Source organism: Sphaerodactylus townsendi, linkage group LG10 (genome assembly GCF_021028975.2).
Source record: "Sphaerodactylus townsendi isolate TG3544 linkage group LG10, MPM_Stown_v2.3, whole genome shotgun sequence".
Lineage (NCBI taxonomy): Eukaryota > Metazoa > Chordata > Lepidosauria > Squamata > Sphaerodactylidae > Sphaerodactylus > Sphaerodactylus townsendi.
Window position 1 is genome coordinate 44,765,895 of NC_059434.1, and position 23,997 is coordinate 44,789,891.

Consider the following 23,997-nt stretch of genomic DNA (forward strand, 5'->3'; position numbering starts at 1 on the left):
TCTTCTTCTTCTTCTTCTTCTTCTTCTTCTTCTTCTTCTTCTTCTTCTTCTTCTTCTTCTTCTTCTTCTTCTTCTTCTTCTTCTTCTTCTTCTTCTTCTTCTTCTTCCATGCCACTGAGACATCATGCATGACTAAAACAGGTATGTGTTGCCAGATGAGGTATTCAGGTAGGGGGTGGCAAGGTAGCTTTTGTGAACTTTTTTCAATGTTAGGTATGTTAGCTAACTTGTTCCCTTATAGTCCTTTGCACATTTGTTTTTCAAGCAAAGGGCTAGACCCAAAGAACTGTGCATAAAAGTAAAATAGCCACTAACACAATTTTACCAGCTCTCATATATTGCTAGAATAGCAAGGTTCTACAGCAATTCTCAAACTTCTGTTGTACAAGGTTGCCCAAATTCTTACACAAAATCTTATGCAAGTGGGGGAAATCTTTGGATGTTATCCCTCTATTCATAAAACCTACCTTTTCCACCTGTGCCATTTACAACGTTTTCAGGCTGGAAATAAAAAATGTTCTTCCATGGAGTTCTGCATTGTTCCCCCCTTTCTTCTTTGGTTTTGGAAATGTTCCCAAAACATTTTTTCTCCATTGTATTCGAAAACACTTTTACAGTGTTTCTTTCCACAGAAACATTTCCAAGCCAGTTTTCTTCACCCATGGGTCCCCTGTACAGTCACCAAACCTCATCTTTGTGCTTGCTCTGCCATTTTTTTTTTTTTGGGGGGGGGGGGATCCCATGCCTCACAGCTTTGCTCCATTCTGCTTAAAATTAATTATTTCTGGTGTTTTTCTGTTTCTCTCACATTTTTGGTATCAACAAATCATTACAGTGCATACATGGGAAAAAACTGATGGCCAAAAATGTTTTGAGAAGGTGAGTGCAGACAAACTGTGGCTCATTCCGCACATGCAGAATAATGCACTTTCAAACTGCTTTCAATGCTATTTGAAGCTGTGCGGAATAGCAAAATCCACTTGCAAACAGTTGTGAAAGTAGTTTGAAAATGCATTATTCTGCGTGTGCAGAAGGGACCTGTCATAAACATTGGGATCGAAAACATCTTCAAATGGGTTAAGTGGAAAAGGCCCTTAAAGCAGATATAATTTATGATGCAGTGTGAATCAACTTTTCTGCATACAGAATGGTACCTTCAGGTCTCAGCATATTCTGCTCAGCTAGGTGGATCTGCAATAACCCTTTCCAGAAAAAACAGACAAAGAGCTTTTTTTATTTTAGGAAAATCTCTTTTTCTGCACTCCTTTTTCTCTTACTTATTATGTCTTGATTTGAAATTAGTACTGTTCAGTGGTGGGATCCAAAAATTTTAATAACAGGTTCCAATGGTGGTGGGATTCAAACAGTGGCACTGCCACACACAAGCACCTCCAGTCCCTATTGGGCAGGGAGGTTGCTTTAGTAACCCCTTCTCGGCACTCAGAAAAAATTAGTAACCACTTCTAGAGAAGTGGTGAGAACTGGTTGGATCCCACCTCTGGTACTGTCCTTTTGTGTATGTTTGAAGAGTTTAAGTGTTCATCTGGTACATGATACAGAAACTGTGGTGGCTAGAATCTATGAATGATCTAATTGCACTGTTCTAAGCACTTTAGTATACTTAGAAGGGTGCAACTCTGGTTAGGATGGTACTGTTAATAAGTGCACCTACTATATAAAATGTGATCTAGAAGGAGAAAAGAGAAACCTAGAGATAAATACCTCCTTGGGGAAATGTTAGATACCTACATAGTCATTTTTTTAAAAAAAATTACTGAGTGGGAAGAAAGAAAAAAATCATCATTTTGACACAATGCATAAAAGTAATTTCTGCAACACTTTTCTTCAATTTGCTGTAACAATATATGTACTGTTTGATTGCAATTTTAATAAAAAGACTTTTTTGTATGTTGTAAGTATTCTACAGAAAATTCTTTGTCAGTGTTTGAGCCTTGTATAGATCTATAAAATACATGGTTCATAATAAAAGTATTAATAAAAAGTAGTTGGTGTAAAATAAAAGAAGTATTCAGTGCTATCCACTGTTATTTGAGAAGAATTTAGTATATACTTGCTTTGAATATTCTCCAAGCCATGTTTGTCTTGTCCTTAATAACATACTATTAATGGACTATTACTACCTTATTATAACTACAGATTAGAAAACAATTAGCATGATCCCAATACTGGCACAGAGCCCTAATGCTGGTATAAAGTACACTTATGCTGGCACAGAGCCACAACACATAAGTGCTACTTTTGTGCACTTGTGCAGCTGTGGGGCACTTAAGTGCTGGCGTACTTCTGATGCAGAGACCTTCATTGGCACAAGAGTGGACAAAAGTGTCTCTCCCAAAGACAGAGAGAAATGCAGGCCATTGCCTGAGGGTGGTGGTCACAGGAACACCCCCTGGTGTCATGGTTCAGGCCAGTGACAGTGAAAACTCCTTGGAGGCAGAGTGCCCCTTCTCAGCTACCTCACAGCTGACTGCAGATGACCAGCATGGAGATCAGGCCCATATACCCCAGGGTCACCAGCTCCCCTGGAAGCCTGTAGAACAAGGCATGAAGATGAAGTGCACGTCTGGCAGCTCAGCAGAACCAGCAGGCTGAAAGCAAAGATGAGTTTTCACACGATGGTTCCTGAAAGGTAGGCTGTATGCATGAGTACCTTGTGAGTGGCTATAAAACCTCCTGGGAAGGAGTTGCTAGACATGGACACCACTCCAGTTTGACTAACGCTGAACTTGCTGATACCATCCTGTTTGACTCCTGGGACTTCAATTCTTGGATTGTGCAGCCCCATCCAAGGGGCCAGGCTCCAGGCTGTGGGAGACCTCCCATGAGGCTTCCTAGGGATGTGGGGAGGCTCAAACTGCCGAAAAGCCTCTTTGCCACCAAGAAACTCCTGTTACAGTGGTGGAGAACTCAGACACAGTTACAGAGGTGGCACTCAGAGCCCTCTCTGTGGGCACACGCAAACAAAGTCACCCCCCACCCACCCCCACACATCTAGGCTGGCCTGGGCCACTGGGCTCAATTATTAGCATTAAACCTAATTCCTAATTTTGGGAAAGCAGTGTAGGTAACCCTGTTAAACACTGTTAAACCTCACTGATTTTCATGTGAAGAACTAAAGCGTGAGCCTTTACCTGGAAGTAAGCTTGGTTGCTGGCAATGGGGCTTGCTTCTGAATAAACCCTTCTAGGGTCGCAATTCACCCATTGGAAATGGGTTCATTGGAATCACCCAATGAACCCATTGGATTCACACAATTGCAAAGCAAAGCCACTGACTACTACCAAGCTTACTCCCGAGTAACGCACGCCTCGGAGCCAACCATTTTTTCTAAACTAAAACCTCAGTATTCAGGTTAAATTGCCGTGTTGGCACTTTGTGATAAATGTGGGTTTTGGGTTGCAATTTGGGCACTCTGTCTCGAAAAGGTTTGCTATCACTGTCCTATTGGGATGAATAGACTTTTGCCACCTTTCTGTCATCTTTCTGCCTTTTCGATGGTGTAAGTCTACAGTGCCAGATGCTGGCACAACAGGGCAAATGGCAGGAGGGAGCCAACTAAATTCAGCTCTATCCCCAGTCATGCCCACAGACTTCCCCACAGCACCAGCAGGTGTGTAGGGACACTGGTTCCAGGTTCAGTGCCATCTCCTGGGGAGGGCTGCGGCAGCTGTACAACCGCAGATTTGCCCTTCTACTGGGGCAAGTGTCCCAGGGAGGGCAAATTTGCAAATGCAGTCATACACTGTTCCAACCGTCAGATTCGACCCCCTCTCAGATGGAGCTCTTAGTTTGCATCTTTGTACAGTTTGGAAAAATCCAAATTGGATTACGAGACTTTGAAAAATCAGAATGTGATCTCCTTTGATGATTTAAGCTGGAATAATTTAAGCTTCCTTGTAAAACAATCTATAGAGCCCCATCTAAACCTGGAGGCACCTCTAAAAGGGGTTTTCAGCAGTGAGGGAGCAGGGGAAAGTCCTGAAACATCCCTGCTGCTGAAAAGCCCCATAGGACTAACAGGACGTACACTGCAAAAAGGCAGGCATAAGTCTGAGGGCCGGTGTGCTGCACTACTGGCCCTCAACCCTCCAGGAATGGCCTGGTTCATCCCCTCCTATGCTAACATCTGAGCAAGATGCCAATTCAGCCCCACCACAGCCCGTACTTCCGGCAGAACTGAGTGATGGGCAGCCGCCAGCAAGTTTCCTCTTCCACTGAAGTAAGTGGGCTGGGGAGGGCGAACACACTGCCAAGAGGACATGCTGCTCCCTCAAGCACTCCCTCCCCCTTTGGATGGGGCTCTAGGACTGAGTCATATTAATGTATTTGAAACTTTACTGGTACAGTGCCAAAATTATGCTTCTTCAAAATTCTATAGTAAGAATTTTAGCATTATAACCATACAAACCTCTACATTTACTAGTAAATAGGATCAAACTTTTAATTGTGAAATTATAGACATTTGGAAATTTGCTCAGACACAAGATTACCCGTATATACTCGTGTATAAGTCGACCCGCATATAAGTCGAGGCACCTAATTTTACCACAAAAAACTGGGAAAACTTATTGACTCGCGTATAAGTCGAGGGTGGGAAATGCAGCATCAATTGAGGCATCAGTAGGTTAAATGTTTTTGAATATTTATTTCAAAGAAAAACAGTAAACTGGCTCTGTAAGTGGAAAAGAGGGTCAACAAGAACAATATGGTATCAACAATAACTTTAAAAGTACAAAAACCTTAGCTCTACCAGCAACCAAGCTAAAACACAAGAGTTAAAATCCTTCAAAACTGGATTCCTCATCATCATCTGTATGTCCAAATGTAACCCAACTTAGATTTTAAGAGGGATATTATCAGAAATGGAAAATCTACTATTAGCTTCCATTGTAAACAATGGGGGATAGGGCATCCCCTTTGGGGGTCAATAGCTTTGGATCCCCTGACCCAAACTTCACCAAACCTGGCTGGTATCATAAAGAGACTCTCCTGATGAGACCAGCCAGGTTTGGTGAAGTTTGGTTCAGAGGGTCCAAAGTTATGGACCCTCAAAAGGGTAGCCCCATCTACTAATAGCTCCCATTGAAAACAATGGGGAATGGGGGCACCTCCTTTGGGGGTCCATAACTTTGGACCCCCTGAACCAAACTTTACCAAACTTGGCTGGTATCATCAGGGGAGTCTTCTGAGGGTACCCTGAAATTTTGGTGCCTCTAGCATAAAAACTACGTCCCCTGCTGGCCGGCAAAGTAAAAACACAAAAAAAAATTTAATGACCCGCATATAAGTCGAGGGGAGCTTTTTCAGCATTAAAAATGTGCTGAAAAATTCGACTTATACATGAGTATATACGGTAATCTTTTTCTGTGTGCTAGAACTTTAAAGAAAATGTTTGTTACATGTTCCATCAACTGTCTGTAACACCAAAACTGATTACTATGATTTATCATTCTTGTTTGGAGGACTGTGGTATTGCTAGGTCATTTTAGTAAACTTTGGTGGCTTTGTTTGGGAACAATGGAATATTGGAATAAGGTAGCAGTTTTACTAAACTATGGTTTAAATAGAAGTATCCCAAAAACTCTGGGAACTTTGTTATTAAACTATGTTCCTTTAATCCCAAATAAATTACAAGGGGTTTTTTTTATAACATCTGATTATAGCAGCAAGACTTCTGTATTCTAGGTATTGGAAGTTGAAGGAGATTCTAAGAATGGACAAGTTGAATTAAATCTATTTAATGATTAAACTTACATCTTGTTGGCCCCTTCCACACAGCAAAAGTACAATGGGTTGCATGCCTCCGTGCAGTCAGCGAACGTGCAGAAGCAATATGGGTTGCCATCGTGCCTTTGCACAGAGGTGGTTTTTTAAAAAAAAATCTACCGGCCACCAATGTGTGGCTTTGGAGGCATGCACAACTGGACTCCCACAGTCACGCTGATGGATGTTAGGACACAGATGCCAGGCAGGGAAGCGGCTGCAAACCATGTTAAAACAAAAGAATCATGGATAGTGCAATTCTTGAAAAATCCGGGTTAGGGGGAAGGCACAGGGTGGACTTGCATTAGGAGTGGGATCTGTGCAAAGTTCCCCTGCCCCCATGGGTTTTATACCATTGTTAGCCATGTGGAAGGGGCCCTTGAATGGTAAATACTTCGTTGAAATATGGTGATTGGAAGTGATTCCTTGCAAGTGATTACAAGTAAATAATTCATATTAATAAATTAATGGTTCATATAATTAATCATATTCAGGCAAAATCTGTTCATATTTCATGAGTTTGTGATTGTATGTTTTTGTACATAACAAAAATAAATACAATTTGTCAGCAATAAATCAATTATCAAGTCATGGCTACACAACTTTGCATCATGTTTAAAAACCACTGCACAGTGGGCATGCAGCATCTCTCAGATAGTTCTGATCTTAAGCAATCAGTATGAAATACATTCTCCAAATCTGGTACCTTCCTAAATTTCTCACAAGTGTTAGAAGGGAGAGTGACAATGAGCCAGGGGTTTGGAAACAGACAAGTGTTGAAAACAGCAGCTAAAAAAAATCCATGTTCAATATATGTTCCTCACTGTTGTTAATTGAATATTGCTGTTTTGTAGTGAGGTGTAGTGCAGTAAGTTTACTTCCATGCATACCGTATTTTTGGAGTTAATAGTTCCAACCATGACAGCAGGGGTAGGACCATTTGCCACCACAAGGTTCCTTTCAGCAGCACCCAATGGAAAATGATGTGTCTTCCGGCGTAAGGATTGCTCTGAATGCTTCCCCCACTAGCACCAGCAATCCCAGGGAAGGGGAGACTCTATTATAGGTAATCCATGTGACACAGCTTATAAATAATTGATGACGGTGAGGAGTCAGCCAAGGCTCCTGTTTTGCAGTTATAATTGTGAGCTGAAGAGGTGACTGGCATGGAACAGTTTTTCCCAGCATGAGATTAGGTGGATTTGGGAGACATACAGAACTGTGGCAAATTGCTGCTATTTTTCTTTCCTCACATTGTCAGGCAGAGGCTCCTATAACCTGCCCATCTACATTCCCCAGGTTCCAGTTGGTAAATGGGTGTTTTGTCGCTTTGCACTCAAAATGTGTTGACTGTCTTCTTTCCATGCAGTATATGCTTCAAGGTAAATTGGGAGCTTGACTGAATTAAGTCATGTTCTCTGTATTAAACTGGTCTCCTCTTACCTGTTTCTAACTTTTGTTCTGTTCAAAGGCGGAATATAAAAATAACAAATAATGACTGCAGCATGTTGCTGCCATCTACAGCCCAAGATAAGAAAAATCTGTCTCCCCTGAAAAGCAACTAAATCCAAAATTCAATGTTATTAGACCCTTAATGACCAACAAATTTCCAAGATTTAAATTTTCAAGAGTCAAAGCTCCAACTCCAGTTTTGACCCTTGAAAGCTGAAACCTTGGATCTTGCTAGTCTTTTAGATGTTAATGGGGCTGAATCTTCTACTGCAGATCAACATGGCTACTCACCTAAAACTGAATTCATAATATAATTCAAAACATATAATTTAAAATATAATTCTATCAAATTATAATTGGGCAACTATTATAGCCTGTTATATACAGAAATAATTGTAGTGAAACCCCAACACAATCTTCTGGAATGTTCCTTGAGGTCAAGGCTGCTGATTTGGAGATGCTAAAAAACACAGAGAGATGTGTAGATAGGTTCACAGACCTGCTAGAGTCATACCACCCCAATGCGGACATCTCTTCTGCCCACATGAAAGTGAGGATTTCAGGGTAGGATCTCATCAGGCCAACAAGGGACCTGTTGCTCAGATGATTAACTGATATTTCGTTGTGATGATCATACTCGTTAGTGTGGATGAGTGGGGCTTTGGGCTGGGGGTGACTGAATAATTAGGAATGGTTTTGGAGCTAGGGTTCTGGCTGCTTAGTGCAGAGGTTGTGAGCATTATATTTTGTCTAAATAGGCTGGGATATGCACTGTGGTAGCAGTCAACAATCATGGTCACGTTGGCATAAATGACATATGCAGTTCTAGAAAAGAAATTTAAAAAATGATGAAGAGGTTAAAATTCCAGATTCTCAAAGGTATTCTCAGAAATGCTACCTATTTCTCATGCAGGGCTAGTAAGGAGCGATTAGGCATGGATAAGACAAAAAATGTTTGCAGTAGCCATTGTGGGAACATACAGCTCTGTAACAGAGAAAACTTTCCCATTTGATGGCAAAATAATTATTGAAAAGTGATACTACTGAAGGTGTACAGATGGTCTACAGATACTACAATACAAAAAACGCAGTCTACGCACAATGCGTTCTATACATCCCTTGTATTGATTGTCAGACAGAAATTCAACTGGAGAGTTTTCCAACAGTTCTGAGGACGAATGTCAGAAGGGAACTCCGAGGATCATAGATAATATTTGAATTGGCAACAAACAGGTTATGGTGTATTATTTGATACTACAAAAGTGAGCACAGATTAGTGCTGAAATGATGAACGGACATGGACTATAGATGGCACTACACCTTTCAATTTCCCTGGTCACGGCAACCATTGAACTGACTCTGCGTCAACTGACTTGGTGTTAGTGGGTGTTGGTCATTCGATTGCGTAATGTTATTAGGATATTAAGAACAGTTGGCAATCCTAATTTATAATGTTTCATGACGTTATTTACAGGAAAATATGTATGCTTAAATATTAGAGTGTATATACTGAACTAAATAAGTTGATTTAGAATACAGAAGTATAAGAATTTACGTACTTAGATAACAGAAAAATAAGGGCAATAATACGATTGTATCTACATAGCAATTCAGTTTGTCATGGTTCTGAGAATTATCAGAAATACAGTTCTCTTATCAGCCTGAGTGCGGTGCGGTTTTGGTACAGTACATTTCACATTTCACTCCTATTTTGGTTTTGATTTTGGTGTCAGGAGAAAAACAAATTTTGTAGAAAACTGAAATATATGCAATACTTATTGTCCTATTTAACCTAATTGTATTGCTTTATCAACATAAAATGCATGATTTATAACTCACTGAGCATATAAATCGCAACAATTAACTTACATAAGGACTTCGAAGTTATGAATGCCTGCGTTTTCGATAAGCAAAATTGCAAATATACCCAATACTTGTGAGAAAACTGCAAGCTGATGCATCCTGTGCTATCTTGCCACATGTACTTTAATTTTTAATATCTGGTTAGAAAAGACTCCGTTCTCAATTGAACTTTCAGAGTTTTCCTCTGAAGCTTTGATGCAGTTTCTGCCTTTCCCTCCTTCTGCTCTTTCTTCTGTCCAGTAAAGTAGGGCAATAAGCTACTTGTTATCCAACCTGTGGGTATATGTGTCACAGCAGTTTGAGGGTAAGGCAATCAAGCACAAGGTCACCATGTCAGGGCAAAAGGACAACAGAAGGTATGCAACAGTTGAAAAGAACCAGCAGTCCAGCACGCTGTCCTATCAAAAGATTAGGTACACTAGGTCCAGAAATATATCTTGTATTGAAGAGTTTTGTATGTATACAGCAGGGGTCTTCAAACTATGGCTCTCCAGATGTTCATGGACTACAATTCCCATCAGCCCCTGCCAGCATGGCCAAGTGGTAGGGCTCATGGGAATTGTAGTTTATGAACATCTGGAGGGCCATAGTTTGAAGACCCCTGTTATACAACATGCCCATTCTGTCTTTGAAAAATTTTCACTCGTTCTAAAGGCAAAAATATTAGTGTTAACTTTGTGTCACTAAAAACAAGAACACTATGGAACTTAAAAGATATGGGATAAACAGAGGGCAATTTTCATTTCTTTGAGCTCCATCCAAAGGGGGCCAAAAGGGCTCTAGGGTGTGTTTGCACTCTCCAGGACACTTACCCCAGCGGCTGCCTATCCTGCAGCTCCAAAACCAAAGAAGCTGGACGTCCAGGCTGCAGAAGGGCTGCGGGGACATCGCACTTGGATGCCAGCCAACTCTACCTCAGAATTGAGGGCTGGCAGCACAACACCCCAGCCCTCAGACTTATGCCACCTTTTTGGTAGCATAAGTTCTGTTAGCCCCATGGGTACCTTGGTCTCCCCAAGCCTCCAAGAAGTTTCCAAGGGAGTGGCCCGTTGGATGGGGCTGTTTATGATTCTGCATATAGTTGCTGTCATGAAATTGTCTCAACATGGTTTTATTAGCAGTTCTAATAATCTTAATACATTTGATCTGCTCTGAAATATACTAATGCTTTCAAATATGAAGACAAATCTAACTATTCTACACAATAAGAATTTAATGTCAAAATTTTGCATCCAATTATGGAATTAAACACATGATATGAACATTAAAACATGTCAACATCAAATAGAGCACCTTTAACAAATGAAGCTCAACAATGTAAACAGTGGATGAATTAACAGAAAAATAATTTAAAATTATTAATGAAACAAATATTTACCATGCAGCTAAAAACATGCAAAATGATTTACAAGGACTACAATGTCTTTTATCTGTAGTTAGTTGTTTTTGTTTTAAAAAATGTTATTTTCATTTCTTTGCTACATAATAAGTTGATGTTTCCCCTCTCAAAAAAAAAGAGCAACAAGATTAGGACCAACATTTGCATGCACTTAAAATATGTTAAAGCTAATATTCAGAAAAGTAATTATTGAAAAGTAATCATTCACATTTAGACAAGAAATAATAAAATACTGCCACATTTGGGAAGAATTCCACTCTTGCCAAGTGGAACTGCATCTGAAACTCTTTATCTCTATAAACGAATTTATAATTAACTCATCAAAACTGTGGTGTAGACCCAATGTAAACTTAAACTACATTATAATGTAAAAAAAAAGGAATATTATAATCCAGATTTTTTTTCGGTTCCTCAATAGAATGAGGCCTGATTGGAGATGTACACACGCTGTCCAACATGGTTGGTATTAGCAAGTGGAACTGTTGGTGACAATGGATAACTTGGATAAGAATAAGGTCTTGATGTATATGGTAGCACACTTGTGGTCCCTGCGGAGAGAGTAGCACTAACAGGAGAAATTGTATTTACTGGACTTCGACGGAAACTGTAATCTGTTAAAAAAACAACCAGAAATACATTTATTAACACAATGCAGACATGACAGAAAGACAAGTTTTATCTGTAGTTCAGGATAACCAGGAACCTAGCTTGTTTTTTTCTGAACACTATTCTGCTCACCCTTCCTCACTTCATATTTATTTATTTATTGGATTTCTATCCTGCTCTATTGCCACAGGGCCAGTGAAAAATTTCTGTTTCAGAAGTGTTCAACCAAATTCCATCTTGTAATATGCATATTGTTGTTGTTGTTGTTGTTATTATTATTATTATTATTATTATTATTATTATTATTATTATTATTATTATTATTATTATTATTATTATTATTATTATTATTATATTGATACAAAACAGTTATACACAGCAAACAAGATCAATATGCTGGATTTTGTATTACATCACACGTCGGACACTTCCCAAGCATCTAGGACTGTGTGATGTATCGACCCAATAATCTTGCAGAGCCGAAAGTAGGGTAATGCGTTTGCAGCTGACATATGGTTGATTTTGTCAGCCGCAATTGTTTTTAAGTGTCAATTCTAATTTTATGCTATTATTACACATATTATTATTATTATTATTATTATTATTATTATTATTATTATTATTATTATTATTATTATTATTTCGTAGACCGCCTCATCTCCGGAGGGGATGTACCCCCTCCCCACAACACAGGGTTTTCATCATGGTTTATGGGGGAGTTTGGTCCTTGCTCTTCAACCAAAAGAGAGACATGGATAATTAACAGGTGGAAGGTTTCTCAGGTTTCTTTGTCAAGGAATCTGGATGTCTTATTTTATTTCACCTTGTCTTGGAGATCTCATAAACAATTGGCCACTCAGAAGTCCATGGCTACTACTATGAAGGCAATTATGCAGTTTTTCTTTTTGAATGGGGCACATTATATTTCAGCAACTATTAGAGTCTTTAACTCAATAGTGATTTCACAACTTTTGTACAGTGTCCCTACATGGATTTCTGCTGCACACAGCTCTATAAATAAAATGCACTATATGCCAAATAAAGGTGGTTGTTGTTATTTAAAATAAAATGCAGTCCTTGTTTCTTCGAGCAACTGAGTGACTACCCAGGTGCATTTCATCATTGACCTTTCGTTATGAGTTTGGCCTTAGCTCAACAGAAGCTTGTGCCTGGATACAAACCTTTAAATTCTGGTTCCATCTATTCTTGGAGACCCCAGCAGGAAGCTAGGTAAGCTTAACCCTCAGGGACTCTCATAAGGCTCTCTGGCTCCAGGTTTTTGAACAGAAATTTTCACTTATAAATCTGAAGGTGGAGAACCTTTTCTCTTTTTCCGCAGATCAATGTAAAAAACAAGTAGCCAAAAAACTTGGCCACCTGAAAAAAAACCATTGCTCAGAACAACTTACGCCACACTTTCTAATAGTATAAGTATGCAGCCAAGGTGGAAGGTGTTCTTAGGCTGAAAGCCCTGTGGAAACTAACTAAAGTCAGCTCTGGCCCTGGGAACACCCACAGCCCACCTCCTGCTGTGCTGACGTGGCCTCATGCATTGGCAGAGCTATGGGCTCTTCCAGGTTCAGGCACTGCAGTGTTGTGCAGCATCCACCCACTTGCATGTTCTTGCAGCACCCACCCACTTGCACCCTCTCCATTGGCATGTTTGTCCCTTATGCCAGTGGGGCGGGCAATCACATTGGCACAACTCTGCGCCACTTCCAAGACTCCATTCAGCCCCCTCCCACTGGATTGGGGATACACATTCAATAACTAATGAGGAAAGTTTTCTATACTTAAAAAGCACCCCCCCCCCCCTTGCACACACTTGCATCTTGGCTACTTTTGTTCTCATTACAGACAGAATAGTTACATGTTCTGTCTGGGGGTTTGTTATCTGCACAACTATTGAACTACTGCACAACTATTGAACTACTAAAAGAAAGTTTTCAATTACTATTTTAGCTAATGTTTCCGGTTCTCTTAGAATCTGGGCATTAGTCTAAATTCTCTGAAACTTAGTGACACTGAGATCTCCTCTTACTGTGATTTTTGTGGTGTATACCATTTACCATACCTGTCAAGATTTCAAAGATAAGAACATGGTCACTACTGTGTGTGCATACCATGTAGGAGCTCAAGTAGCGATTAGAAATCTACACTGCAGAAATATGGCTTGGCACAGAATAATGGGGTCGGAAATCGTGCCAACCCAATCAAAACTATACATGTACTGCAAGCAATTATATGCAGAGGACACAACTCAAAAACAAGGCCAGTGAAGATCTTCCAAACATTTTAAGGTAATATACAATACAGCAGCTTAACCAAAACTATATCTGGACAAGAGACTTCCTAGAAGCCTATGCAGACCACTGTTAGTTCTATGATGATGAAAGGAGGTACAGAAACATAATCCATAGAATACAGGGCAAGCTAACTGTAATCCTATACACATACAGTATTAGAAAATTAATCATTTTTTATTTTAAAGATATTGGTAACACTTTAGAGTTGAGCATAGACAATGTACTAGTCCAATGTGTCAGTGAATCGATACTACAGAATTTAGTAGACCAGACAGCAACTTCTTGTACACACAATGTGCTCACCATTTCACCAGCACAAGACATGCACCGAATCTGTAAACATACAGATGTTACACAATGTGTAACCGACTTTTCTCTGTGATACATCTCTGAAGATGCCAGCCACAGATGCAGGCAAAACATTAGGAACAAGATCTACCAGACCACAGCCACACAGCCTGGAAAACCCACCACAACCAGTTGAATCTGGCAGTGGAACCCTTCGACAATACATACAGATGTTTCGTTTTACAAATTATTAAACTGACAGTAAGTCCAAGCAAAGACAGTTGGAAAATGATTAGCTAGGGGGAAAAACTCATTTGACTTCAACACTAGTCACTGTCGGATAGAGATCAATGAGATAAAGGCATTTATGATAGCATTCTTTGGCTCAAATAAAAGTATGTGTATTACTGATTACTACCTGCATGGAGCTTCTGAAGGATGCTCTTGACTGCTAGCGACTGAAGCACCCATGTTTTCTTCCTTTTGGTTACAGTGATGAGAACTGTTTTTTAACAATATTACAGTAACAAATAGTGATTAGCTGCCCTTCCTGCCCAGCGCAGTGATTTAAATCAAGACATCTGCCTGCCTTTATAACATCTCACCACCTGCCTATTCTAACGCTACTTGCTTCTTTAAACTGCCAAAGCATGCCAGTATGCTCATTCTCCTATGGTACCCACCTTGTTAACTGCCAAAACCTCTGTAACTCCTCTATAATCCTGACTTGACTGTCTTAGAGCTGCCAAATGCCTGCTTAGCCATCTCTGTTCTGCAACTTATCTTCTAGGACAGGGGTAGGGAACCTTTAACACTCAAAGAGCCATTTGGACCCGTTTTCCACAAGAAAAGAAAACACTTGGAGCTGCAAATAATTTTTGACATTTAAAATAAAGATAGCACTATATATATAGGGGTTTTTTTACCTTTTACTCTGCTCATTCTGAGAAGCGCATGGATGCGTCCGCCCTGCTGCCTGCAGGGCAGGCAAGGATGAAACCAGCGGCCTGCCTGTCAGCCGCTGCTCTGGAGAAGCCCAGCCCAGCCCAATGGGAAGCATGAGAGGGGAAACTACAGCGGCGCGGCCCAGCCCAGCACCTGTGGGCAGTTGGTGCGCTTCTTGCTCCTGCTGGCATGCCTGCAGGGCGGGCAAGGATGGGGCGGGCGGCTCAGCTTGTAGAGCCACAGTGCAAGGGCAGAAGAGCCGCATGCGGCTCTCGAGCCGCAGGTTCCCTACCCCTGTTCTAGGAGATGCAAGTGAAAAATATCCATCCCTTTTTGCCTGCTTTCTTGGTATTTTCATTGCTGCAATATGCCAAGCTTTCCCAAGAGTGCCAGATGTGCTCTGTACCATTCCTTTCTTTACACCGTTTTTGTTATAATTTAAAACATAATAAATACAGTGAAAATATCTATGCTTGAAGAAAACTAAAGAAACCGTTTTCCCTTTCCACACAGTTGCTACTCTTCCAGCAAGCAGAAGCAAGTCATCTGCCACAGTTTATAACCCTGCCTGAGCCCTGGCACTGCTGAATCTTCCAGAGTCAGCTCCACACATTCTATAATCCTGGCATCCTTAGGATACCAGATTATTTTAAGTACTTTTCAAATACCTCCTTGTTCCCACAGGGCCATATTATTTGCCTTCTTGGGTTGTCAACCGCCTTCATGTCGACTAATTGCCTATAAAGCTCAAATCCTTTCTCCTATCTGACTGCAATTTGGCAAGGAAGCTCTCCTGTGTGGGAGTAGGCAATACAATTCAAAGTATTTAATCCACACTGAACAAGGGAAGAATGCTACAGATATAAATGTTTTGCCTTGAAATATCTATAACATGGGGCTCTGGTGATGGGCAGGAAATATATTTACAGAAATAAATAAAATACACCCCCTGCAGGCAGAATCGTGAAAAAACACCAAAAAGCCCAAATACGTTGTATTCGGATTCATTCATATTTGGCCGATTTTTGCCCAAATATGCCCAAATTCGCCCAGATTTGGCCAAATCTGTATTTGTCGCACCTGAATCTCCAAGCCTAATAATAATGAATTGTGAAGCAGCAGTCTGAGAAGTACCCCAGCAGTCTGAGAAGTACCTCCCACCCACACCCCTCAGTGAAATGTAACAAAAAATCAAAAGATACCCTATTGCTACTGATCTTAAAGGAAGAAGTACTGTTAAAATACATTTACAAGACATTTAATGAGGAAGTAATGTTACAATACAATCAAATAATTGGGGCCGTTGATGTGCACATCCCTTCTTATCTCTTGCTCTTTTATAATGACCACTGTTGGTTTGATTTGGAAAATTAAATCAATGCACTGGAGGTTAAACATCTCAAGGCACAAATAATAGTTTTAAGTAACTTCAATGCATACACTAGAAATGGTAGTATAAGGGTTAGGGGAGATGACTGTGATATTGAGACGCACGAGGAATACAAAGACCCCTCAGTTAATAAGCCTGAGGAAATTTCCAAACAAATGATAGATAAGCTCAATTTCATTATATTAAATAGTAATGCAGAATTATACAAAAAAAGGATAATTCACTTATAACCAGAATGGCACAAGTGTGATTGTCTAGCATATTAATATCACTGACTCCTGATGATACATTGCATTTTGAAGTAAGATCACTTCTGGAAAATGATCACCAGCCACTTATATATTGTGTATTCATTTTTGAACCCTTGTGGACTGTATCAATAACCTATGGTGAAAGTACAGCTAATATTTGTCTGAAATGTCCTTATTAACATAAATGTACTTATTAACATAAAATTCAACAGTGTGGGGCAGTGAATCATCCCTTAAACTAAAATTCTCACAATAAAAGACATTGAGACTTCCGTAACGTTATTTGGAGAGCTACTTAGAGACCTTTCTTAAGAATGTCAGAACATCAATGGCAGAATGTAAGTTAAGAATAACTGGTTTGATCATGAATGCTGAAACACAAAAAAAAACAACTAACCAGCTGTTAGGGTATGCAAGTGGATTCAAATTAACTGCCTACCTAACTCCTTCTTTGAATGCCATAAGTCTAATAATAAAAACAAAAACCTATTTCAATAAAAGGAGTGTTCAGTGGGCAGTGTACAGCAGCATTTTCCTAAGAAACTTTTAACCTGTTTTTAAGCTATTTTGTCCATTTTCCTTTAAAGATCAGTTCAATTTTAATTGCAATACTGTGCTTAAGTTTTATGAATCAACCTCATGATTACCATAAATGCATACATGTGTCACACTGAAGTTGTGATTAGCTTGGCCAGTAAATACACTCTTATTGTCAAACAGTATTATGCTCCCCAGCCTTTGCTATAATTTCCCATCTAATGTTGACAAGCAGCTGGTTCCAGATGACACACCATATTTTGAATGAAGGGATACAACTTCATCACTCCTTCACAAAACATTCACATTCCAGAGACGACTGACATGCAAAAGTGTGAACTCAAATCCATCACAAAAGAACTGACTACCCGATTGTTTTGCCTGACAAACAACTGCTTAATATAATGAGCACTGTTTCTATTTAATCATGGTGTGATCATTCAATTTAACTATAAGCTCTGAGAGGCATCTACAGGGTCTGATCATCTGAAATGACAACTACTAATACCAACTAGCATTTAATTAAGTTGTCAGGATTAAATTTTAACTTGATGCTCTTTACTTGGGTCATATACAAAAGTGGGGTTAAAAGTTTCCTAGATAAATACATAAATTGAACAAAAAAATAAAATTATTTACTTTAACATTGTTATTCTGTGTTTCTATTTCCAAAGAACAATTCTCAAGTGAAATATATTTTTGAAGTCCTCATTAGAGAGTGAAATATATCCTTAAACAAAACTCTAGGTTATTTTAATATTCTTTCTGAAAATGCTTTTCTAACTCCTTTTTCTACAACTGTATGTACATAGAAATAGGAGATATTGAAAACTATTCTTACATTTTCATTTGCATATTATTTTAATAAAACCAAAAGAATTCTTAATCTTTAACTGTTAAATTGCTTAGAGGCAAACAACTATCTGCATTTGGCAAAACCAGCAAAATAACTTGAGAAAATGACAGGCAACAGCTCTTAAAATGTAACAGAATGAATGTAAGCAGACTTTTAAATGTAGACATGTCCACTAGCATGCTTAAACCTACTAAAAATACTGTAAGTGATACCTTCAAAGAAGGTAAAAATCAGCACCACGTGTATCTCTGAAAAATTATATTTAGACACTTCTATATAGTTGCTTTATATAATACACATGACACTAAAACTATGAAAACCAAGAACCAGAGTAAAATTAACATCAAAAGATTAATAACTTACCCAAATGCAGCAGTGCAAACTGTGCTGCTAATTCTTTTGCATCTTCTACTGTTGAGCAGAGTTTGTCTGGCATAAAATAACTCTGAGATCCATTTGCAACAGCAGGAAGAACAATCTTATACACTAGCAGTATCTTTCCATCTTGACTTGTGGTTGAGTATAAGTAATATTCCGGAGGGGCCCAGTTATTATTGTTGCAATAATAATCTAATTGCATTACTGCAGAACTAAAATGGCTAGATTTTAATGAATACATACTAATTGGAGTAAGTTTTGTTCCTGGAAAAAATGGATAAGTACATCTTTCAATTTCCGGGGGACTTGGACTGTGCTGCCCATTAAATCGGACTGGAAGACTTGCTGGCTTTGCTAAGGATTTTGGATTAACATCTTCTTTGTTTGCAAAGACTAGAAGATTTTCAGAACTTGGACTAATTTGACCATTAAGATGCTGCCTCCAAGTGCCCTCTTTGTTTACAGGTTTTGCCAATGTTACTTCAATGCTAGCGCCATCAATACATTTCCCATTCATAACTGATATAGCAGCAACTGCATCATCTCGGTTGAAAAAATGAACAAATGCATAATCTCGAAGTTTTTTTACACGTTCAACAGCTCCTGGCTTAAATGTGTTAAATTCAGCTTTAATTGTTTCTTCTGTAGTGGAGATCATCAAGTTTCTAACATATAATACTTTGACCCTCTGCATTGTTTCTTCGTCAACTTCTTTTTCTGGGTCTGCCCAATCTACCTGAATAGTATGTCCCCATAACTGGAATGTTCCTATAAAAGAAAGTGAAATGTGACTATTATATTAGTTTTTAAAGTATATTTGTAATATAGCAATTATAGTTATAACTATCAGTTTATGTCTGTTTTTTACATTTAATGTTTAAGACCAAATGTACTCAACTTCAATCTTCCTGTCAGTACCAAAACCTACAGCTTGATGAAGTTTGAGCAGAACACCAGCAGTTTGAAAAGTTGTTCATCAAAACATTTAGCTATTCCATTTCTTCCGCAACTGCTAATATTTTACAGCTTTTCAATTTATAGAACTGCAACAGTATGAACATCAATTTTTAATTACATTTTAGTGCTAGGGCAGCCCAATCCAGAACCCTGGGCAGACTGGGACAACACCACTGCGGCATCACCCTGCCACCTCCAGAGGGCTTTTCAGAAGTGCAGGAAGAGTGAAAACCATCACCATGCCGCCGGAAAGCCAGAGAGCTTAATGGCCTAATACTACCCAAAAGGTTGGCCTAAGTGTAACAACCAGGGCTGCAACACAACTGCTGAAATCCTGTTCCCACCCCCCTAGAAATGCACTATGTCCCTATAGACATGCCCGTAGGGCTTAGAGACAGGGTCTACTCAGCTCCCTGGCATCATAGGAGAGCTACTGTGACTACCCATCAGGGTAAGTGTCTCAGGGGGGCAAATATGCCAGCACAGGCGCATGCCATCTCCACAACCCATTCCCCCCCTCAACCACTCTGGATTGGCCTGCAAGTATAGGAAAAAATGTTCATCCATGTAGGATGACATAATTTACTTTTTCACATAGAATCTGTAACTGCAAGGGCTTCCAAACACATACAGAACAGACAGATGTAGAACTGAACATATAAATGACCTAAGAAGTGTCCTGCTGGATCAGACCAGTGGTCCATCTAGTTCACCATCCTGTCTCACAAAGCAGACAAAACAGGTGATAAAGGCCAAAGCCTTCCTCAAATTTTGCCTCCTAGCAATGGTATTCAGAGGTTTATTGCCTCTAAAGGTGGAGATTCTTTTTAGTCACCATGGTTATTATTAGAGATGTTTGGAGGTTCTAGCAGGGGAGTGCAACTATCATATACCCTTGACTGAAGAACAGTACACTCCTATCTGGGATGGTCATCCTCTTCCACCAAGCGCACAGCTTCTGGAGGAATGCACATGGAGTGGTGAGGGAGGTAAGGGACACCCGCCTAGCCAGCCAGATCAGCCCAATCAACCCTGGTGATCAATGGGGTGACAGATGTCGCAGCCAGATTGCCCTCACATCCATATTAGAGATGTAAAATTTCCAGAAATTTTGATGATATAGCCAGGGGGGCGGGGGGGTTGTCCTCTCGAAAAAAAATGGAATTTTGGAGGGAATATGAAAATATGCAAAATGTATTTTCCTATCAAACCAAAACTTCTTTTACAACATAAAATGAATCATTTATAACTTAGCATATAAAACTGTACTATATAACATATTTATGGAATTTTAAAGTATAAAATGTCTTCATTCTTTAAGAAAAACTAAACGTATATGCATAGTTGAGACAGACTTGTAAACTGTCACGCTACCTATGCCAGCATTGCACATATGTTTATTTTTTGGCATCTAAGAGTTAGGAAAAAATAAATATTAAAGGTAGAAAACAAATTCTGAAGTAAACAAGATACATTATTTGTTCAGAAACTTTCTGACAGAGTCACAACAGGTGTAACTACCAGTATGTTTATAAAACTGAAAACACTGAACTCTTCTAGCCTAAAACACATTATAGCATATTAATTGTTGCCAAAATTATTTAAAACAGATTTAAATAATTATGTAAAATAATTTAAAATAATTATTTAAAATAATTATTTAAAATTAAAACAAAAAACCTTGAAAATGTTGTACATGTCTAGCACAACAGTTTTTCCAGTGCTTCTGCAAATTTCTCAATTTTGGAAAATTGAAGAAGACCCTAGTCATTTTCATGCTTTAGATCTGGAATGATTGAATTGCTTTATAAGACACTAGTAGTCAGATAGCTCATCTTACTCAACACAACTCCTTCCTATCAGGGCCATGTGCTACTACAGCACTCACTAAGAGTTAAACGCAAGCAAACTTCATATTGCCATCAGGGAATGGGCGGCTTAGAAATCTAAAAATAAATAATTAAAAATATAAACAATTTCCTACAAGAAAACCTCACACGCACCTTTGCCTTTTCCACTATTTGCTCATCTCCCTTACTTAAAAGCCCCCTCTCCACCACTGCCACAAACTGAGTTGACATCTTCACTGAACTCTGCATTTATAGAGGGGTTGTTTGAAAATCAAAAGTTAAGAAATAAATCCTTTGGGAGAAAGGGCTGAAGGAAAGTAAACCACAAATGGTGCACTTTGCCCTTAAAATTAGATTTCTCTATCCCAGGAACCTCCCACTTAATGGGGCATATCCAGATTTAAATATATCCATCTGCCACAACCACAACTAGTTTGGCGTTAGTGAAGCAGAAAGGCATGATTGGAGATTTATCACAAAAATATGACTTTATACATGCTCTGAGTTTCCTGGTGGAAGAAAGGGTATTAATCTAATTAGCAGACTTACCCGGAATTAATTTTCTCCTTGCCATAGCTGCAGCTCTGTGAGATTCATATTCTACAAAGGCAAAACCACGATTCTTTGTTTTGTCTGTTGCACTTGGATACACAATGACATCTACTACACCTTCAGTGACTTTTTTCATTTCATCCAAGATCTCCTCTTTTTTCTTTTCTTTGGGAATTGCTCCAATAAATAGTCTGCAGTTATCCAAGCTTACACAAACACCAATAAATTTCCCAGGACGAATCTCATAATTATTAAGGATCCTGATGGCAAGCTGAGCTTCTTCTTTAGTTGTATACATTACAAATGCGTATCCCCGATTCTCACCACTAAATTCCATCATCAGTCTGAATTCATAGATCTTCCCGGCTCTTTCAAACACAGGAACCAGTTCATCCTCATACATATCACGAGGAATCTTTCCCACAAAAACCTCACAGCCTCGAGGTGGTGGTGGGCCTTCCCAGCCTTAAAAAAATTGTTCAGTCCCTCATTATTACAAATCCTTTAAACAATATACTTTGCATTCTGAATTTTAGCATGTCTTTGTTACCACATGATTTTTAATCATACCTATAGCAATTTCCAGAATATTTTGGGAACACAGTCTACCTTTCACAAAACTATTTAGTTTAATGTACACATTAGTTTGTATTTGCCAATCAAAATAAAGTAGTATAAATTACACTCAAGAAATGTAAAGGTCTGGTTTCAGTTGGCCATATTTATCAGTAAATGTGGTTAGGATAACAAGCCCAATCCAGAGCCGAGGCAGGCAGGGACAACACCACAGCCATGCCATGCCATGCCACCGTCTCCAGAGGGCTTTCCAGCAGCATGGGGAGGCAGATTTTTTTTTGAAAAAAAACCCCTTCTGATGAGGAACCCTCCATAGCATTAAATAGACATACACAATCCAAAATGTCAGTTTCACCCATGGGAATGGCCTGGTCAATCTGCTTCCCTCATGCTGCCATTTGATTGGATGCCGGTGCAGCTCCAATTACCCTGACTTCCGGGTATCACCACCGCAGAGCTGTGAGATTGGGCTGTTAGTCTAACTGATTTCTATGGAAATAAACTATGGAAATAAAAGATTGAACCTAATACTTTTTAAGTACTTGTCAGATGAACAAGTATAAAATTTACTGGAAGGTTATACACAAAAAATTCACACCTAACTTCAAAACTCTCCAAAAAGGTTAGATCTATTAAGTAGGTTTACATTTTAAGTCAAAATGACATTTTGTTCTCTACTTTCTTACCTGGTGGAGGCCCACCAAATTTTCGTTGACCGTTTTCTTGAACCATGTTGTAGCCAGTCTTTTCCATAAGAGCCAATAAGGCAGCCTCATTCTGAGTACCAGTTCGAACTTTGCTGCACCCATTTGTTACATCACTGTGTTCTTCATTCATAGCTGTGGAGTCTTCAGAGAACTGACAAAAGTACAGTTTTACTTAAATTTGCAGAGCAGTGTCTTATTCTGAACTTCATAAAAACAGCTTAAATGTTAGCTATATAAAAATCGAATGAAACCAGACATTTATTTATTTGTTTATTGGCTGTCAAGTCACAGCCAATTTATGGCAACTCGGTAGGATTTTAAAGGCAAGAGACATTCAGAGGTTGTATGTTTGCCACTTTACATCCATATATTTACTTTAAAAAACAGAGGGGAGACAGAGAATACACAACTTTCACTCCACCCCTCCAGCCCAAAATGCTGCTCTTGGAAGGAAGAGACCCCAGGAACAACATTTTGGGGGGGGGGGGGGAACTGGCAAAAAATATCCCATCAATTCTTCTGCAGAAATCCTGTGTGATGAAAACTCACTCACCATCTCCACACACACACATTCTACAATCTAAGTTCTGAAAACCATTTATTCCATATAGATCTCAAGAACTGTATGGTGTATTAAACCCACAAAAAAACTAAACTGTTTGATTTATAGTATTCTTTTTAAAAATGAAACAGGTAGCAAATTGTCTGTATCAGTTTAAATGGTACAAGGTTAAAACTTACAAAAGTGTGTATTAATTAAACTTTTATATGGCCTCAGTAATCATATAACTATGACCCTCCTCTTATATACACTGTATATAATATTCATTATAAGGAAGCTAGAAAAATGATCCAGCATGATCCAACTTTTAACATTATTAAAACTTGTTGGATGTTAATGAATGATGAAACTGTTTTGTCTATTTTTTGTTTTGTCAATAATAATTTAACAGATTCTCTAGCAAGAGAATATATTGCTAAGCCTACTACCACAAAGTACGTGATCTGCCTCGCATTTGAATTTACCATGATGGAAAATATGACATTTGTTTTTGAAGAAGTAATTTTCAGTAAATGTAGCTGTAGGATGTACTTCATGTCATAATTTGCACTTAGAGATACCTTTGTTCCAACATAATTGCAGTTTGACCACTGTATATGCATTGGTATAAGAATGACTTTAACAAATAATATAATATGCATACATTTCTAGAAATCTGGTTTGTATACTCACAATTTTAGTTTTAATTCTAATACAGAACTTGGTATCTTAGATTTATATAACTTGGCACAGATACAA

At 38.9% G+C, this 23,997-nt stretch overlaps 1 protein-coding gene across 1 annotated transcript; it reads right to left on the minus strand.

The window, feature by feature from the left end:
- Positions 1–10,840: 10,840 nt before the first annotated feature.
- On the minus strand, positions 10,841–22,827 carry RBM46 (RNA binding motif protein 46). The gene is made up of 4 exons (XM_048509854.1): positions 22,677–22,827; positions 21,412–21,879; positions 18,041–18,823; positions 10,841–11,109 (listed from the first exon to the last, which is right to left on the minus strand). Exons 1-4 carry the CDS (start codon positions 22,825–22,827, stop codon positions 10,910–10,912), a joined length of 1,602 nt encoding a protein of 533 aa, XP_048365811.1. The 3' UTR covers positions 10,841–10,909.
- Between the last annotated feature and the right edge of the window lie 1,170 nt (positions 22,828–23,997).

Bases quoted from the DNA above. Each gene is read 5' to 3' on its own strand.
- RBM46 (XM_048509854.1), bottom strand. From the start codon at position 22,827: ATGAATGAAGAACACAGTGATGTAACAAATGGGTGCAGCAAAGTTCGA. The intron at 18,824-21,411 runs GTAAGTCTGCTA...TTTCTTTTATAG, and splicing joins AAGGAGAAAATTAATTCCGG to GAACATTCCAGTTATGGGGA. The intron at 11,110-18,040 runs GTAAGTTATTAA...TTTTTTTAACAG, and splicing joins GTTTGCACTGCTGCATTTGG to ATTACAGTTTCCGTCGAAGT.